At 38.0% G+C, this 19,762-nt stretch overlaps 1 protein-coding gene and 2 pseudogenes across 1 annotated transcript; 2 read left to right on the forward strand and 1 right to left on the reverse strand.

Moving 5' to 3' along the window:
* The window catches only part of LOC107687174 (meprin A subunit beta-like), an 18,405-nt pseudogene extending 13,909 nt beyond the window's left edge, over positions 1-4,496 (forward strand).
* A 229-nt stretch (positions 4,497-4,725) lies between these two features.
* LOC107687172 (maternal DNA replication licensing factor mcm3-like) lies at positions 4,726-19,444 on the reverse strand (annotated as a pseudogene).
* LOC107687173 (meprin A subunit beta-like) lies at positions 5,915-13,510 on the forward strand. The gene is made up of 14 exons (XM_016484397.1): positions 5,915-6,007; positions 6,287-6,305; positions 6,408-6,467; positions 6,553-6,596; positions 6,901-6,979; positions 7,098-7,215; positions 7,417-7,595; positions 7,733-7,951; positions 8,123-8,275; positions 11,669-11,884; positions 11,962-12,429; positions 12,574-12,759; positions 12,834-13,058; positions 13,157-13,510. Coding segments are annotated over exons 1-14 (2,025 nt in total). The 5' UTR covers positions 5,915-5,950; the 3' UTR covers positions 13,159-13,510.
* Positions 19,445-19,762: the final 318 nt, after the last annotated feature.

Raw genomic sequence — 19,762 nt, forward strand, 5'->3', positions numbered from 1 at the left:
TTACGTTTCTGGACCTGGGAACATTTCAGTTGCGTTGCTGTCTATGGAGGGTCAGATAGCTCTCCGATTTCATCAAAAATATCTTAATTTGTGTTCCGATGATGAACAAAGGTCTTACGGGTTTGGAACAACATGAGGGTGAATTTGGGTGAACTATTCCTTTAAATAGGGCGGTGTCACATGGAAGACTGTTTAATTTTGTCTATTCATTGTTATATCACCTCTGTGTAAAAAGTTGAATAATTCATAGTCCATAATCCTGCATTGATAACTGTTTTATGATATTATGGTGGCACTTTGGTCTTCATGATAAACACATTTTACTGATACCATAAGGAAATATTCTTTGACGTTCTCTAGACATTTCTTGTCAAGGATTTCAATATGACATGTAAAATCATCTTTAAACTCCATTATAAGGTTCAAAGAGAAAGTGAGAAGACTGGCTTAATACCAGATTATCTAATAAAGTTTATACTTCCACAGGAGTTGGGTTCTTCATGCATTTCAGCACAGCCACAGGAACCCAGGGTGACAAGGCTTACCTGCAAAGTCGCCTCTTTCACCCCAAAAGACGCTCCCAATGCCTGCAGTTCTATCACTACAACAGCGGGGGCGTTGATGACCAGCTTAACATCTGGGTGCGTGAATACACCACTGAAAACCCCAAAGGAGCCCTGAGACTCATTCAGAAGATCAGTGGTAATAATTCTTTATGTTTAAAACACCAATAGATAAATCCTTTTAGCCTATGGGTAACTTATACTTGTACAACCTAGGTGGACTTCAAGGCTCCTGGGAACTATACCATGTTACGCTAGATGTCTCTGATAAATTCAGAGTGGTGTTTGAAGGAGTTAAAGGAAGAAAACCATCAAAGAGTGGTCTGTCTCTGGATGACATCAACCTCTCAGAGACCAAGTGTCCTCAATACACTTGGCGCATTCGTGATTTTACCAGCCTTCTCGCTACAACCCCTGCCGGTTCCAAAACCTACAGCCCCCGCCTCCTATCCCCAGATGGTTATTCATTTCAGATTGGTTTGTACATTAATGGCTTGAAGGATAGTCCAGATAAAATGACAATCTACTTCCACTTAACCTCTGGACCCAAAGACAACAATCTCCAATGGCCATGTCCGTGGCATCAGGCATCCATGAAGCTGATGGACCAGAATCCAGACATCCAACATTGCATGAACAACATTAGGATGATCACTACAGATCCAACCAAGACCTCCACTGACTGTAAGACACAAAGTTATAGATATTAGTCATTTTTATGAGCCATTAATGCTGATGTGCTAAGTACAGATACTTGGTTACAGATTATTTAGAGATAAAAGTCAACAAAACGCAACCTGTGCTGGCAAAATGAGTCAGAATGAGCACGGGTAAAACAAAAAAGTGAAAAATGTAGATTTTAGTCAGATTTGGGGTTTTCACAAAAAGGAGTTCATTAAGCCCTTGTCTCGATCCCAATGCTCCAAATAGTAATTAAGCATCTAAAATTATCTTTATTTTTTTTCTGAGGGGACCGTTTCTCCACTCGCTTCTCGCACTGACTTTCATCCGCAGCGCCTGCATAAAAGGTGTTTCCGGTAGCGCGCGATCCTGATAAATATATACAGAATTACAGCAGAGATTGTCCTACTGTAGGGAGATGAGAGGGTCTGTATTACTTACTATTGGAGAAAGCGTAACGGCTAACTTGGATTACGTGTCCCTTAATAACCAATCACATTACAGCCTTGATGTCATTGAATTTCAGTCAGAGTTGCACGACACTCAGTCGCCGTTTACGGATACCATAGGAATGAATGGGAAGTGCCGTAAACTGAATCCCAGCTGTCGCAAAAAGTCAGTGACTTCTCTCATAAAATGGCATTTGTTTTGTGGTAAACTCTAAAAATTGTTCAATCCAAAAGTATTGTTTAGTGTAAAACATGTTGAAGATTAGCAGATAAGCCGTTTCCTTTAAATAGCTGTTTATTCTACGTAGTGAAGTCACTGCTCCATTGACATCCATTAAAAAAAAAACGGCCTCTGGCCTCCTTTCCCACGTACTGCCAGACCGGAAGCGTTAGCTTTAGCCATTCCGCTTTTTTTTTTAGCTAATGGTTGCAGGCTTGCCTTCTAGTGGCTTTGATTACAGTATTAAAGTGTTCACGCAAACATAATCTGTCATGTCTTAAGTTCCTTAACGTTTATGGAACTGCTGGGGAAAAACATCTGATGTGTAAAATTACATTAGATCCGTGCATTACAGTAGGTCTTAAAGGGATAGTTCACTCAAAAATGAAAATTAGCCCATTATTTACTCACCCTCAAGCCATCCTAGGCGTATATGACTTCCTTCTTTCAGATGAATCCAATCGGAGTTATATTAAAAATTGTCTTTGATCTTCCAAGCTGTTTAATGGCAGTCAGTGGGTGTTGCAGTTCATTAGTCCAAAAGAAGTGTAATAAAGCGCATCCATCCATAATAAAAAGTGCCTCACACGGCTGACTCTTTCGACTTCAAAAGGGTGTAGCTCAGTCATTTTCATCTGATTACAACAATTCATGAAGGCCTTTTGAAGGCCTTTTAATGGAGAATGTGAAATGTGAAAAATCACTCATTTTTGAAAACTTGCTCATTGTGACTCATTTTGCCAGCACAGGTCACAAAAGTGTTTTATAAATAGTATCTTTTCTCTTTGTGCAGACATGGGTAAAGTTATGTATTTCTGGGACAACCCACGAAAAGTAGGCAGTCTAGTCATTGACACAGATGGCAGTAAATTCTACCGGGGGCCGGGTAACGGTACCAGCAATTACATCACACATGATCGTCTGAAGAGTTGAAGCTTTATTAAAGGACATGATGCCACCTTCCTCCTCTCCCTTGAAGGTTTGCAGTTCTTATTCAATGCCAGTGAAATTCTTATGAAATATGACAAGAGTTTTAAATTTCAACTTCATAAATAGATGTGACTGGACTTTTGAAGACCAGGAGACCAAAAATCAGAGATCTGCGATTAGAGATTGATGACCGTGATGCAGAGGAGGAGCCAAAGAGACAGATGGTTGTATGTATCCAAATACCAGTTTTCTCCTCCCACACTTGATAATAGTAGGCCTACCATTATTCATTATTAAATGTAAATGGATGTACAGTAACTGCCATTTAGTGTTGGGGAGTAACTAGTTACATGTAACGGAATTACGTAATTTAATTACAAAATAAATGTAACTGTAATCTGTTACAGTTACTGAGAAAAATGTGTAATTAAATTACAGTTACCTATGAAAATGTTAACAATTACAAAGGGGTTATCTGAATATTTTCACACACATACATATGATTGACTTCTCTAAAATATGAGACTCCAGTGTTTCAGGAGTTTAGGACCAGAATAGGACAAATGTCTTATTTCATATTTAGGGTTATGTATATATTTTATTTTTTAAGATTTGTTAACTGTTTTTTTTCTTTTCCAAGGACTCATTAGATATCAGTGTTTCCTGCCATAGATATGCAAAGATTTGATTTCAAAAACAGTATCATAGCTATTAAATGGTTTCTTTTTATAATTATAAATCAGTATTTAACCTCAGAATGATCTCAAAGTAAATTGAGGTGCTAAAGTCTGATATTGTGGTGGCTGTGCTTTAAAATGAAATGATCATAATCTTAATTCAAGTGAAGAACGATTTTGAAAGTCTGACAGTAATCAGTGTTGAGTACTACTGCCTGCTTTAAAGGGGTCATATGACGTTGCTAAAAAGAACATTATTTTGTGTATTTGGTGTAATGAAATGTGTTTATGCGGTTTAAGGTTCAGTTTCACTTTCACAACGAAACACAGTGTCACACACAGCGGGCTTGAGTGAGCAGCGGCCAGCGGCTTGAGTGAGAGAAGGCAGGCGCCTAGAGTGAGGGGAGGCAGGCGGGCTAGAGTGAGCGGCGGCCGGGCTAGAGTGAGCGGAGGCTGGCGGCCGGCGGATTTGACGAAGGAGTGTCCGGCGAGCTTGCGGCAACCACATGTGACGACCCTGGGCTGGACTCCGCTCCCTTTAAATGTTTGAAAATGATTAACCATTAAAAACATTTGAAATTTAGAAAAATAATAAAAAATAATCAAATGTAATCAGTAACATTACTTTAATAAAGCAATTGAAATAGATACACTATTTATTACATTTTAAATAGGGCAACTTGTAATCTGTAACCTATTACATTTCCAAATTAACCTTCTCAACACTGCTCCCATTAAACTGAATTTTCTCTTGCAGAATCCCAAAGTTCCTTTTAAAAGGACCATGGACTAAAAGATCCCCATGAGATGCAGGATACATCATGAAGCCTCAGTGGAGCGAGAGAGAGAGAGAGAGAGAGAAATCTTTCCAGAATTTGCCAGATTGTGTCTTCATTACTGAGCTGGAGTGACTGAATCATAACTTGCATTAAACATTTATCTGATCAAAAAAAGAAAAAACCTTATAAGTACTATTCCCAAGAAACATTATACTAGATTACTAGCACTTCTCATGTTCATTGCCTCCTTAAGGTGAATTTCTTCTTGTATTCCTCATTTGTAAGTTTGTAAGTGTCTGCAAAATGAATAAATGTAAAAGCAAAATAAAAATAAATAAATAAATAAAAATGAAATTAATGCTCCCACAGTTTATAATTGGTATGTTGTAGTCTGTACAAAGTGCTGGCATGTTATAAATAATTGCAATGTAATTTACATTCCTGAATTTTCAAGAGATGCAGCTGTCCATTGGCACTGCTCTATATGAGAAACACCACATTCTCTGAGACCATGACCTGGTTGTCATCCTGCATGCGCTCCAGCAGAAGGTTAATCTCGTACTAGTCAAACTCCTTGTCCTGGCCTTTTAATGTGAGTTAGAAGATCAGGCACCACCACAGACTGAGACCGGGTCACCTTAAAGGCCTTCAGTAGAGCTGCCTTAAAGACTTTCAATCTAAACATGTCAAGTCAAAAGGGCCACGCTGTTAAAAATCAGTCTCCATATCTAATGTGCGGTTAGCCTGTTGAATTGGCTCAAACAAAATGAGGGAAAAAAGGAAACATGATAGAAAAAATTCCAGACCAGTCCATCATTGTAGCACAACATCTAAGCAAGTATGTGTGCAAATAAAGAAATGGTTGACCCAAAAATGAACATTTACTGAAAATTCACCCTCAGGCCATCCAAGCTGTAGATGGGTTTTCTCTTCATCAGAACAGATTTGAAGAAATTTAGCATTACATCATTTGCTCACCAGTGGATTCACTATGCAGTGAATGGGTGCCGTCAGAATGAGAGTCTAAACAGCTGATAAAACATCACAATCCTCTTGTGCAAAAAGTTGTGTGTTTGTAAGAAACAAATCCATCAAAACATTTTTAACTTCAAACCATTGCTTCTGGTTAAAATACATGTACTCTATCCATATCGTTGCTTTCTCTAGTGAAACAGTCATCTCGTCTGAATCAGGAGAGAAACATGCACAGATCAAACACCATTTACAAGTGAAAGCAGTCCAAAACAGTTCTAAACAAAAATTATTTGTTTTTATCAGCTGTTTGGGCTCTCATTCTGATGGCATACATTCACTGCAGAGGATCCATTGGTGAGCAAGTGACGTAATGCTAAATTTCTCCAAATCTGTTCCTATGAAGAAATAAACTCATCTATATCTTGGATGGCTTGAGGGTGAGCAAATCTTCATGTTGGGTGAACTATTCCTTTAAACTCCTACTAAGTGTTAGCCAAATCATTATCAATAATTACTTTTATCATGTCTAATAATATCACGTTGACAGTTAGTGTAATAAATCATATACTATCAGGTACAGGCTCTTATCATTGCAGACTTAGCTCTTTTGTTCTATAAATTGGTTAATACACTATGCACTGATGTTCTGAAGAGAGCGTCTCAGAGTGAAGTTCTCATGGCGTCTCTCCATGCATTGCTGATTCTGTGCGTATGTGCCACAGCCCTGTGTTTGGTGAGTGTAGAATTCAGATATTATAGAAACAAAAATTTTGTGATCATGTGTTGATTATTGTGCTAAACAAAAGCAAATGATAATATGTTATAGCAAAACTAACACAGCTGTTGTTGTAGTAAAATGTAATGGCCTTGTTCAAGACTGAATGAGTTTTATGATGAAATAGTTTGTGGTTATTTCATGATAGCAGGTTATACAATATCAAAGCTTGCACTGTAGTTTGTTGATGTAAATGTGCACCTTTGACACTTATCACTCAAATGTTTTCTTTAAAAGCCAACATCTTCACTCACAGGTAAGTCATAACAATCAATTAATTTAATATAACAATGTATTCATATGATGCAATGATTTTATATACAGTACTATGCTCTGAATTTGACTTTTTTTTTTGTAGGCAATACAGAGGTTGATGTGGATAATGGAAAAGACCAGGATATATTTGAAATAAATGAAGGTTTGTGGAAACATTAATATCATGTCTTAAATCTGTAGCTTAATTTCTATAACAGTTTTACATTAACTGCTGTCTCATTCAACAGCGGCAGGACTTGACCTGGTTGAAGGAGACATTTTGATAAATGAGGTCAGTGTTTTCTTAGAGCAAATTCTCATGCCACTTTCCACAAACAGGATACAAAGTAGGGCCTGAATCTCCGGGCCTGAAAAATAATAAAATAATTTTTTAGGACATTCTTAACCTTCAGAAAATGTCAACAGTAACCTCAAACTAATGTGTAAATACAGTTAAATACAGTAAATTTTCAAGTGCTAAACATGACAACTAAATAATAAGATTTTATTCAAACAAAACAAAATCAAATAAAACAGTTGCAAGTTACAGGGTTGTATAAATTTAGCTAAATCCATGTTTGGTTTATATTTAACAGGGAGAAGGCAGAAACACTATTCTGGGTGAAGAGTATCGCTGGCCGACCACTGTGCCATATGTCCTAGACAGCAGCCTTGGTCTGTGAATATATAATAATTGATTCAGTTTAGCTGTTCAATTCAGCTATTCAAATTCTAACTTAATATATGCTCCAAATTGCTCACTCACTGTCCTCTCTCTCTCTCTCTCTAATAGAAATCAATGCTAAAGGTATGATACTGAAAGCATTTGAGCAATACAGACTCAAGACCTGTGTTGACTTCAAAGCCTGGGATGGAGAGCCAAACTACATTTTCGTATTTAAAGGCAGTGGGTAAGAAAACGTCAAAAACATTATTTTAACTAATATTGCCATGCTCCATGCTCATGGATTTTTTTAAGTTATTGAAAAGTTAATAATTTAAATTTATTTTAAATTAGACTAATAATAACAACATGTTAGATCTTTTCAGACATGTGCAAACATTGGGCCTTTCTTGCATTGACTGTCAGGATGTTTTTATTGTTCAATCAGATGTTACTCAAAGGTGGGGAATCGACAGATGGGGAAACAAGAGTTGTCAATTGGTGCAAACTGTGACAGTTTAGGAACAGTGGAGCACGAGTTTCTGCATGCGCTGGGTTTCTGGCACGAGCAGTCCAGATCTGACAGAGACGACTATGTCACCATCATGTGGGACCAGATTCAAGAGGGTAACTATTGAATTCTTAAATACTCGCATCAATAATAACATCATTCTGTCTTGCCAAACTCCTAAAATCTATATATTCTAATATTAAATACACGCCTGTTTGTTTATTAACTGTTTTGCCGTTTGTTTCTCACTTAGGTAAAGAGCACAACTTTAATTCATATGATGAAACTGTGTCAAGCTCTCTCGGTGTGCCCTATGATTATGGTTCAGTCATGCACTACAGTAAGACATCCTTCAGCAAAGCCAGTGAACCAACCATCGTTACCAAAATACCAGAATTCTTGGATGTGATTGGTCAACGCATGGAGTTTAGTGACAGTGACCTGCTCAAGCTGAACCGGCTATACAATTGTAGTAAGTTTATGATTAAGCACTTTCTGTGGAAGACTCGACTGAATGATCCTCCATTATTTTTGTATAAATGTATTGACATTAATCTGACTGATAAGATAAAGACTGCTTGCTCAACTAATACTTTGCTTCTCTCACTCATCTTGTCCTAAACATTTTTCATAATTCTTCCAGCTACAGCCTCAACTTTTCTGGACTCTTGTCACTTTGAGGAGCCGAATATCTGTGGTATGATCCAGGGTGATGGTGGAAATGCCAAGTGGGCTCGTGTACAAATGGTAGAGGGCGGTCCACAGACGGACTACACCAACCTGGGTCAATGTCAAGGTATGAACACCCCTAACCACAAAAGCAGGATTCATCCTAATTTTGCATTTATTTACAATGAAAACCATTTTTGAGCCACATGATCACTAGCAATAAAACTTCATGCAAATGAGATAAGTGAATTTCGCAATCGTGTTTCCATTTATGCAACTTCATGCTGGGTGGCCCTGCCTATTGTGAAATCTCATTGGCCCAAAATCCACATAACCACAAATATATTTAGTTGTGATGCATCCAAAATCGCACACTGTTAAGTAGGTAAAACATTTGACTGGAAACTGTTAAGAAATTATTTTCTTATTTTTCACTGTATGAATATAGGTAGTATAAATGAAATTTGGAGATACTACATCCACTCCCTTACCACTGTCACTTTACAGCCATTCACAAATCTTCTCCTGTGGCCCCATGGGATAGTAAAGTTTCATCAAACCCTAACTGTGAATTCAGACACACTACTTTTTTCACATATTGTTTTTCATCTACTATATAGTAGGGAAGTAGGCATATTCAGACAGAGGGATCAAGTCACATCAAGCAGGAGTGTCGTGTGGAATACTGAACTTTTTCACACAGCAAATATTTTAGCAAAATGTACACCACCTGCAAAAGAAAAAAAATCTGCTATTGCATTTCCATTACTTTACAGAAGAGGAAACAAATACAGAGAGATAAGTATACAGAGAAATGTCAAACTTACAGTCACTTTCTCAGCACCGTATTAGAAACTCCCTCACAAATCGCAGAGTTTACTATTATTTGTATTTGTTTGCCAAGGTAATTTAACTCAAAGTATAGTGTTATGAACATACTATATGTTTTTTTAAAGATTTTTTTTTTAAAAGGGGTCATATGATAAGATTTCAGTTTTTCCTTTCTCTTTGGAGTGTTACAAGCTCTTGGTGAGTCACACAGACTGTAAGTACGTTTTTTTATATTTAAAGAATTTGCCACTGATGATTCAAACGCGAGTTTTGAGCAGTGTAGAGCAGCGTTTGTAGTTTGTCATTTCTCCGATCACAAATGCAGACATGGTTTTATGTTTACGCGGCGCGATGCAGTGCAATGCGTAAAAAGACAGTATAAGTCATTATAATCCGTAATTATGTCCCCACTGGATGCAACAAATGCCTCGTTTATAATGGGTTTTAATGTTTTTGTCTCGTCGTTCCGGCCGGGACAAGGCATCACAATATGGCAAGGGGCGTAACATTTCTGTCACACGCTTGAGGTATTCAGCCAATCACAACGCACTGGATAGCTGGCCAATCAGAGCACACCTCGCTTTTCAAACCGATGAACTTTGTAAAAATCGACGCGTTTCAGAAAGGCGGGGCATAGAGGAGAAACAATAATGTACAGTATGTGGAAAATAATGAATTTTTTTAACCTTAAACCGCATAAACATATTTCATTACACCAAAAATACACAAAATAATGTTCTTTTTAGCAACATCATATGACCCCTTTAAATTTATTTTATTTAACTATTGTGACCCTATTGTGAAAATTTGTCATTGCAGTCTTACCGCATCATACCAAGTTAGGCCAAAGACTCTCTTAAAGGGATAGTTCACCCAAAAATAAAAAAACCTGTCATTAATTACCCTTATGTCGTTCCAAACCCGTAAGACCTTTGTTCATCGTTGGAACCCAAATTAAGATATTTTTGATCAAATCCAGAGTTTTCTGACCCTGTATAGATAGTAACTGAATAACCACGTTCAAGGCCCATAAAGATAGTAAGGACATTGTTAAAATATTCCATGTGACATCAGTGGCTCAACCTTAATTTTATGAAGCTACAAGAAAAAACTTGTGTGTGCAAAGAAAACAAAAATACTGACTTAAATCAACTTTATTCTCTCCCATGTCAGTCTTCGATGTGCACTCACGAGAGTATCACGATGCATGCGTCTGGTGCTGCTGATGCAGGAGCCGCTGTTCTGAAGTAGAACGTCCATTTTTCTTAGTTCATTGCCTGTATATTCTGGTTCAAATAAGTAAGGCTGGGCAAAAAATTGCAAGTCATCCTCTCTGTCGAAATCATCAGACATGTTTACAAAAGCCCGTTTCACAGATACAGACTTTACTAGTAAATTACTGTTAAGAGATCATGTGCGAACAGGACCTTTTCAAAAATACCGGTAAATTCATTCCGGCAATATACCTGTATGTGAAGTTGTAACATTACCAGTAAATTGCTGATGCTGTGTGTGAACGCAAAATGAAGATTACTATTATGAGCATGTATGAGTTCAGAACGCGCTGACGTTAAGACATGTACTCTGGGCCAATCTAAAGCCATTGAAATTCAAAATTCAATGGCTCTGGGCCAATCATAACATTCTGACGCAAATGACGCATTTACTCTGTTCTGTGTAGTTCAGTTTGAAGTCGTCTAATTTTATGTCTCTGAACCAAAAGTGATGCATGAATGTGAACGTTTGACACAAAAATGAAAACATCAACAAAAACACTGACTGCATATACAGTACCCTTCCATGTTTACACACAACACCAGGAGGCGCAGCCGTTTAGAGGTAATTTCTGGTTAATGATGTCTCAGAATTTTCCGGTACTTTGAAACCTATGTGTGAATGGTGCATTACCAATAAAAAAAGAACATCGTTGCCTGTGTGAACAGTGCATTTTTGTATTTACCAGTAAAGTCGTTCCGGTAATTTTACAGCAATTTACTGGTATTACTGTGTGAAAAGGGTCTAAAGGGCCTACTGCATCAGCAGCACCACACCTATGCATCGTACTACTCTATTGAACGCGTTGAAGACTGACACGAAAGAGAAGAAATTGTTAAAAAAATCATTATTTTTGTTTTGTGCACAAAAAGTACTCTTGTAGCTTCATAAAATTAAAGTTGAACCACTGATGTCACATGGACTATGTTAACGGTGTCCATACTACCTTTCTTGAACGTGTCAGATGCTATGCTGTCCATGGAGGGTAAGAAAGCTCTCGGATTTCACCAAAAATATCTTAATTTGTGTTCCGATGATGAACAAAGGTCTTACGGGTTTGGAACAACATGAGGGTGAATTTGGGTGAACTATTCCTTTAAATAGGGCGGTGTCACATGGAAGACTGTTTAATTTTGTCTATTCATTGTTATATCACCTCTGTGTAAAAAGTTGAATAATTCATAGTCCATAATCCTGCATTGATAACTGTTTTATGATATTATGGTGGCACTTTGGTCTTCATGATAAACATTTTACTGATACTCTAAGGAAATATTCTTTGACCTTCTCTAGATGTTTCTCGTCAAGGATTATGACATGCAAAATGATCTTTAAACTCCATAATAAGGTCCAAAGAGAAAGTGAGAAGACTGGCTTAATACCCGATTATCTAATAAAGTTTATACTTCCACAGGAGTTGGGTTCTTCATGCATTTCAGCACAGCCACAGGAACCCAGGGTGACACGGCTTACCTGGAAAGTCGCCTCTTTTACCCCAAAAGACGCTCCCAATGCCTGCAGTTCTATCACTACAACAGCGGGGGCGTTGATGACCAGCTTAACATCTGGGTGCGTGAATACACCACTGAAAACCCCAAAGGAACCCTGAGACTCATTCAGAAGATCAGTGGTAATAATTATTTATGCTTAAAACACCAATAGATAAATCCTTTTAGCCTATGGGTAACTTATACTTGTACAACCTAGGTGGACTTCAAGGCTCCTGGGAACTATACCATGTTACGCTAGATGTCGCTGATAAATTCAGAGTGGTGTTTGAAGGGGTTAAAGGAAGAGACACATCAAAGAGTGGTCTGTCTCTGGATGACATCAACCTCTCAGAGACCAAGTGTCCTCAATACACTTGGCGCATTCGTGATTTTACCAGCCTTCTCGCTACAACCCCTGCCGGTTCCAAAACCTACAGCCCCCGCCTCCTATCCCCAGATGGTTATTCATTTCAGATTGGTTTGTACATTAATGGCTTGAAGGATAGTCCAGATAAAATGGCAATCTACCTCCACTTGACCTCTGGACCCAACGATGACAATCTCCAATGGCCATGTCCATGGCGTCAGGCATCCATGGAGCTGATGGACCAGAATCCAGACATCCAACATCGCATGAACAACATTAGGATGATCACTACAGATCCAACCAAGACCTCCACTGACCGTAAGACACAAACCAAGAGTTGAGGAGGAATTTTTATGAGCCATTAATGCTGATATGCTAAGCACAGATACTTGGTTACAGATTATGTTGAATTTAAAGTCAATAAAATGTGTTTTATAAATAGTTTCTTCTCTCTTTGTGCAGCCATGGGTAATGTGGAGTATTTCTGGGACGACCCACGAAAAGTAGGCAGTCTAGTCACTGACACAGATGGCAGTAAATTCTACCGGGGGCCGGGTTACGGTACCAGCAATTACATCACACATGATCGTCTGAAGAGTCGAAGCTTCATCAAAGGAGATGATGTCATCTTCCTCCTCTCCCTTGATGGTTTGCCATTTTTATTCCATACCAGTGAAATTCTTATGAAATATAAGAGTTTTAACTTTTAACTTCAATGATAGATGTGACTGGACTTTGGAAGACTCAGCCCAGGAGACCAGAAATCCGAGACCTGCGATTAGAGATTGATGACGCAATTGGAAGCTCTACAGCAACAGTGGCAATAAGTGTCTTTGTGGCGGCTGTCATGTTCCTGGGTCTTGCTGTGGGCGCAATGTTCTACATGCGGAGGAGGAGGAGACTGATGGAAAGAGACGGAGAGTTTGAGCCAGAGAGGACAGATGGTTGTATGTTTCCATATACCAGTTTTCTCCTCCCACAGTAAATAATTGTACCATTATTAAACAGTACAGTAACTCCCATTAAACTGAATTTTCTCCCACAGGACCCCAAATGTCCATTTAAAAGGACAGTGGACTAGAAGATCCCCATGACATCATGCAGGATACATAATGAAGCCCTTAATGAAGAAAAAAAAATCTTTCCAGAATTTGTCAGATTGTGTCTTCATTACTGAGCTGGAGCTACTGAATCATAACTTGCCTTCCTCTGGTCCCAAAATGAACAACAACAATATGATAAAACTGCTGTACTATTCTCAAGACACTACTATTACTAGATTATTAGCACTGCTAATGTTCTTTGCTTTCATAAGATGAATTGCTTTCTGTATCCCTCATTAGTAAGTTGCTTTGGATAGAAGCTTCTGCTAAATTATTAAATGTAAAAAAAATCAATAAAAGCACTTGATCAAAATAAGTACTCAATGATTGATGCTCACACAGTTTATTAGTGGTTTGTTATAGTCGGTAACAAAGTGCTTTATTATAAATAATTGCAATGTAATTTACATTCCTGAATTTTCAAGAGATGCAGCTGTCCATTGGCACTGCTCTATATGAGAAACACCACATTCTCTGAGACCACGACCTGGTTGTCATCCTCGTCCTGGCCTTTGTTAATGTGAGTTAGAAGATCAGGCACCACCACAGACTGAGACCGGGTCACCTTAAAGGCCTTCAGTAGAGCTGTCCTGAAGACTAAAAATCAGTCTCCATATCTAATGTGCGGTTAGAATGTGGAATTGACTCAAACAAAGAAACATGACAGAAAAAATTCCAGACCAGTCCAACATTGTAGCACAACATCTAAGCAAGTATTGGAGGAATAATGCAGAAAAATTCACAGTATTGGCACAGGTCAGAATCTATTATCTGATAATGAAGAGGACTCTGTTGTACCTGTCCTGACTGATGTCAGCCTTTTTTCTTTGACTGCTTCTCTGAGACACTGGTCTGCTCTTCTGACTTGGCTGAGCTGTCAACAACATCACCACATTTAAGACAACATCATATTATAATGGCACTTAGTATATTCAAAATATTACAATTCAACGTAGAGGGGAAAAAAAAAAACGACTAAACTGGTTAAATTGACTTTAGTACAGCAATGGACAGAACCTGCATAATTGATTAAGCATAGCTCACCGAGAAATCAAAGTGAATGAGTTGACCTACTGTTTTCATCTTCTGTGAAATCATAAGGGTCAGAGTTCTCTCCTTCTTGAGTCATTTCCACATCATCATCATCATCATCATCATCAACATCTTTAAAGATGCGAGAACGCTTCCTGTAGACAGAGTCAGCTCACACCTGCCACTTCAAACACTTGATTTAACTGTAGCGCTAACCTCCCTTTCATACTCACCTTAGGTTCCTTTGACTCTCTGTATCTTGGCTCTGAGAGACGTCCATCTCAGAGTCCTCAGGCACCTTCCTCTTCTTATCCTTCTCCAGAATCTGCAGAGTCATGCCAGATTACATTAGACAAAAGACATAACGGTGAATAACAGTATCAGTTCTGGATGTGAATGATTGCATGCCTTTTTGAAATAAGCAAACTGCATGAGTTCAAGTGCAGCTTCTGCATCTCCCAGATCAATGGTTTTATTCATGCGGGCCTTGGCGTGAGCTGTAGACAATCGAATCATGGTCTCCAGAGCTCGAGCGGTCACAGGTATCGTCTGTGGGAATGGTTACAGTTAGTCTAAATCAAACCAAGCAATTCAAGAGCAACAATAACATGAAAAGCACCCAAGATTTTACACTTTAAATGGACTCTACAGACCCTGGCGGAGTCACTGTTGACTTGGTCATGGCTCCGGAGTCTGGAATACTCCTCTGCTATGTAGTCTGAAGCCTCCTGTGTCAGGACTGGCTTCACCAGCTTAGCGACGTGGATGTACTTTCTGATGAACTCCATGGTAACAACCTTCTCCCTTTAAAATGTTTCACAGAAGGGTAATCATAGAAACCCACTGGATTATGGTAGGCTGGCTTTCTAAGAAGCAAAGTAGATTTTAAAACAAAGTGAAGAAACACTTTTTCTTCCTGTGGCCATGCAGGACATTGTCTTTTTTCTCATAGATCTGTATCTATGCCCGGCTGCTTCTGTGATGTTTGGGTACTCAGTGGCAAACACAGCTACTGTACTCCCCAGCGGCATTGCTGTTGATACAGACATGACAGAAAGAGAGCAACAGCTGACTAAAGCTTCTGAAGCAGAAAACTGAATAACATGGAAATGGTCTACATCAGCGGGTCTCAAACTGTGGGCTGAAGCATTCCAAGTTGTCCACAGGTAGGCAGATATAAATAATAAAATATTTCTTAGATATTATAAGACATGTACATTTAAAAAAAAATGTTTTGCTTCTTAATAAATATTAAATGTGGAAACGGGTGATAATTTTCTTTCAGGATACTTTGATGAACAGAAAGTTCAAAAAAGACCAGCATTTATTTTAAATCTGTTGTAACAATATAAATGGTTTTACTGATCAATTCAGTGTGTCCTTGTTGAATAAAAGTGTTCAATTCTTTTTAAACTTTTGAATGGTAGTGTCAAACAAATATATATTAAGCAGTAAAAACTGTTTAACAGTCAAGAAATGTCGAGCAATTTAAAAATAAAGGCACCCCCGCCCTCTCCACCCATCTATGCATGAAGTATAAGTGTTTGGTCAAACTTCTTCTGTTTCACTTTTAAAACAGTCCACCACCTAAAACAAAGTTCTTCAACCACTGATCTACTGTAGCTGTACACACATCTCCAGTGCAGTTTGTGCTTTGACCAGCAGATGTCAGCCTCACCTGCTCCCTCCGGCTCTCCCGGTGTTCTGTAGCGATGCATACGCAGCACATGCTCCGAGATCGTCTGGATCCATCTGATCCAGAACTATGAACAGCAGATCAAATGGGAATGCAAGGAATCCTGGAGCCCAATGTTCTCCATTGGGGTCTTCTGGTCATTCTGGGTGAAGAACGCACCAGGGTTAATAAAAAAAAAACGAAGCAAGCAAATTATCCCTAAATTTTACCAGTCAAGCCAATAATCAGTATTTACCCTTCCATACACTGGGTTGGCAGCAGCTAACACACTGCAGCGAGCGTTAAGCAGTGCCTGAATCCCAGCTTTGGAAATGGTGACCCTACCCTGCTCCATCACCTCATGGATGGCTGTTCGGTCCATGTCAGACATCTTATCAAATTCATCAATGCACACCACACCTCTGTCAGCAAGCACCATGGCTCCTGCTTCCAAACGACGCTCACCTGGATTAGCCAGAGGATAGAATGTAGGTAACAACTCATCATGCTAAATATAAGAAAACGTCAGATTTTATTCTAGATTTTACATTATAAACAATATCCTGAAAAATAGGATGAAAAAATAGGGTTGCATAAGTTGAATACTTGTATGAATAGAAAATAAATGGCCAAGGGCATTTGTCATAAACTGACTTCATCACATGTTAAAGTGTTACCCATCTCCTGATCAGTCGTGACTGCAGCTGTCAGACCAACCCCAGATGAGCCTCGTCCAGTGGTGGGAATTGCTCTGGGTGCCGTGAACAAAACATATTGCAGCAACTGAGACTTCGCTACTGAAGGATCACCTGAAATCAGTCAAATGTGTAGTGTTTGTTTCAATAGGTCCAAAAATTACTTGTAAAAAAGGATTACATTTAGATTAAATGTATACAAATAAACTATAAATTAAATAACCATAATATAAAGATTTATATATTCTCTCTCTCTCTCACACACACTCTATTATAACATAACTATATAGATTAACCTTAAATGGGATTAAATTTATATAAATGGAGATTACATTTAATGGATTAAATGTATCAAATCTCAACATTTAAGATAGACAGATACTGATATAGGACAAGAAACATAACCCATAAATAAATAGTTACCTAAAATGGCAATTTTAGGTAGACAGAGAACAAGTCCCTACTTTAGATAAATGATTTATTATACATTTTTACAAAACCAAGACGCGTTTATAACCTTCTTCGATGCGTGTTCCATTCTCCAGGTTGGTCTCATTGCCTCCCAACAGCAGACACAGAATGACCTTCTTTATGTACTCATGGCCATGAATACTGGGAGCCAAAGAACTACTCAGTTGCTCAAAGACATCCTGAAACATACCAATACTCTTACCTTGCATAGCAAAGATGAAACACATCAGAGCTGCATTTCCCAAAAGCATCATACACCTTAATACCTTGTAGAAACCATTGGCACCAGTTTATCATGACAAGAATTGCAGCCAAGTTTAGAATAAATCTCTCATTAAATAAACAAAGATGTTTGCACCTCCTCTTACTTTAGCATGAGCTTTGCAAAACTTCTTTATCTTGGCAACATCATCTGCAGAGAACGTTGGCACAATCTCCTAACCTGAGGATATGACGTTCCAGTCCTGATCTCAGGATAGAGTTCAAATTTACACACCTGAAGGTCCCAGAGGTGAAGCCGCCCTGTTTCGCAAGCAACGGTAGGCCCCTACAATCTGCACACGGTCACCTGGTTTCACCCGGTCGACGAGGTCATCGTTTGCAATGTGGACAGAACGTGGCAGCTGTCCAGCAGGGGCTTTCTCTGGCATCTCCTGAATGGTCAGCGTCTGGTGGTCCTTATAGCAGCACAGCCCAAACTCAGTCTCCAGAGGATTGTTTTCTTCATCCTACACATGCAAAATTTATTTCATGATTCTTAACATTCTTAATACTAAATCAGTGATCAACAAGGTATGATTATTGGGATTTTTCCAATTAGAACATTCTCCTGGATCAACATTCTGTGACAGGAATGTTACAGGACCAGCAAAAGAGGATGATCTAGGAATGTCTTTCTTCACACACACACACACACACACACACACACACACACACACACACACACACACACAAATGTTTTCAATTTAAATTTAATGAAATATTTACTCAAATTAAGCAAATTGTTTACTTTGTTCGATAAATACAATTAAGTTTAATAAATTACACAAATTTCATTACATTTAAATTGTTAATTAGATTAATAAACAAATGAAAAATAATAAATAGTTATATAAAAAGTTAAATTAAATAAATTGGTAAATTAACAGTTTAATGAATACATTTACATAGTTACATAAATACTTATGTAACTAAAATGCAATTTAATTTAATTTAACATTTACATTCCATTTTACATACATGTTACATTCTATAAATAAAATAATTAAATTAAAAATAAAAACATTAAATATATGATCCATACAAAATATAGCTCACTTTAGTTGGATAGATGGCACTGGAAGGAAAAGCGTCCAATGAGGTAAGATCAGTGTATTTTCATTCTAGGGTTTTCTTGGTGGCTGGACAATAGTGGACACTACGCATAATTTTGGGCCTGACCAAGGAACCTACAGAACACATCAAAATTACAAGTTAGAAATGACAACACATAATGCATAATGATAATTAAGGTGGAGTAAACATCACATTATAAATGTGCGTATCAACCGCTCAGAGCTAAATATATTAATTTAAAAATCAGGGCCTGAAATTCCCCCCAAAAAAAAAAAAATAATAATTTTGTATTATTTTTTAACTATGTGAAATGACAAGCCTTAAACTTGCAATGATAATTGCAATAATAATAATAATAAATAAAAAACAAAGACAAAAAAAAAAAAAAAAGTAAATCCTACTCACATTTGGTCACAATGCCTTCCACACACACACAAGGTTTCCCAGAAAGCATGCGCTTAGAGTACGTGGAGAGACATGTTTGTTCCCAAAGCTGCCCTCAAAACCAACATGGAACTCTTCAAACTGCTTAGCATAAGTGGTGTCTATTGAAGCCACAAGATCCTTTAGGGTTTTTTGGAATGCCACCAACTCAGCAAAAGCATTATTCAGTAATCTATTGAAAAGAGACCATTAATCAGATGAGCTTCAAGGACAAACTCATGGACAAAGTACTTCATGGTACAAGACAATTGTGGGAAGGCTCAAAATAAAATAAAATATAAAATAAAATACTTTAGCTCTTTTTTCACTTTTTCTTCTCAGGTCATTAATGTTTACAATAAGACGACACTGACCGTCAGATACCATACACCTGACCTTTTCATGATAAATGCCTTGGTCTTGCTATAAATGACAAAAAGATAAATGACATTCAATGCAGAGATTGCAAGGGTGTTCACAAACCAAATTACCTACATAAAATCAAAAACAAAAAGAAAAGAATTCACATCATCCTCTAGAAAGTCTAGGTACTCCCTCTGAGACTCTCTCAGCTCAAGGTCCTCTAACCCAGTATCCATTTCCACTACACCAGTGTCAGCATGTGAATTAGGCTACTATAAACAACAGTATCAAATCATTTGCAGTCCAACATTACAAATCAAAGACGCAGACATGAATGACAACCAAACGTCTCTTTGAAAACCAGGTGAACACATGCCTACAAATCAATTATGTTAATTAGGCTCATTAAGCTGCCATTATCAGTTACAGAGACCTGCATTCAACTATGTAGGCTAACTGTTGAAAATAAAAATGAATTTAACAAGTGTCTACTCTTCCTAGGCACAATAACTAAAAGCTATTTATCTCCTTAAAGTGAACTGCTTTCTAGAACA

Source organism: Sinocyclocheilus anshuiensis, unplaced genomic scaffold (genome assembly GCF_001515605.1).
Source record: "Sinocyclocheilus anshuiensis isolate Anshui unplaced genomic scaffold, SAMN03320099.WGS_v1.1 scaffold1355, whole genome shotgun sequence".
NCBI classification, from domain to species: domain Eukaryota; kingdom Metazoa; phylum Chordata; class Actinopteri; order Cypriniformes; family Cyprinidae; genus Sinocyclocheilus; species Sinocyclocheilus anshuiensis.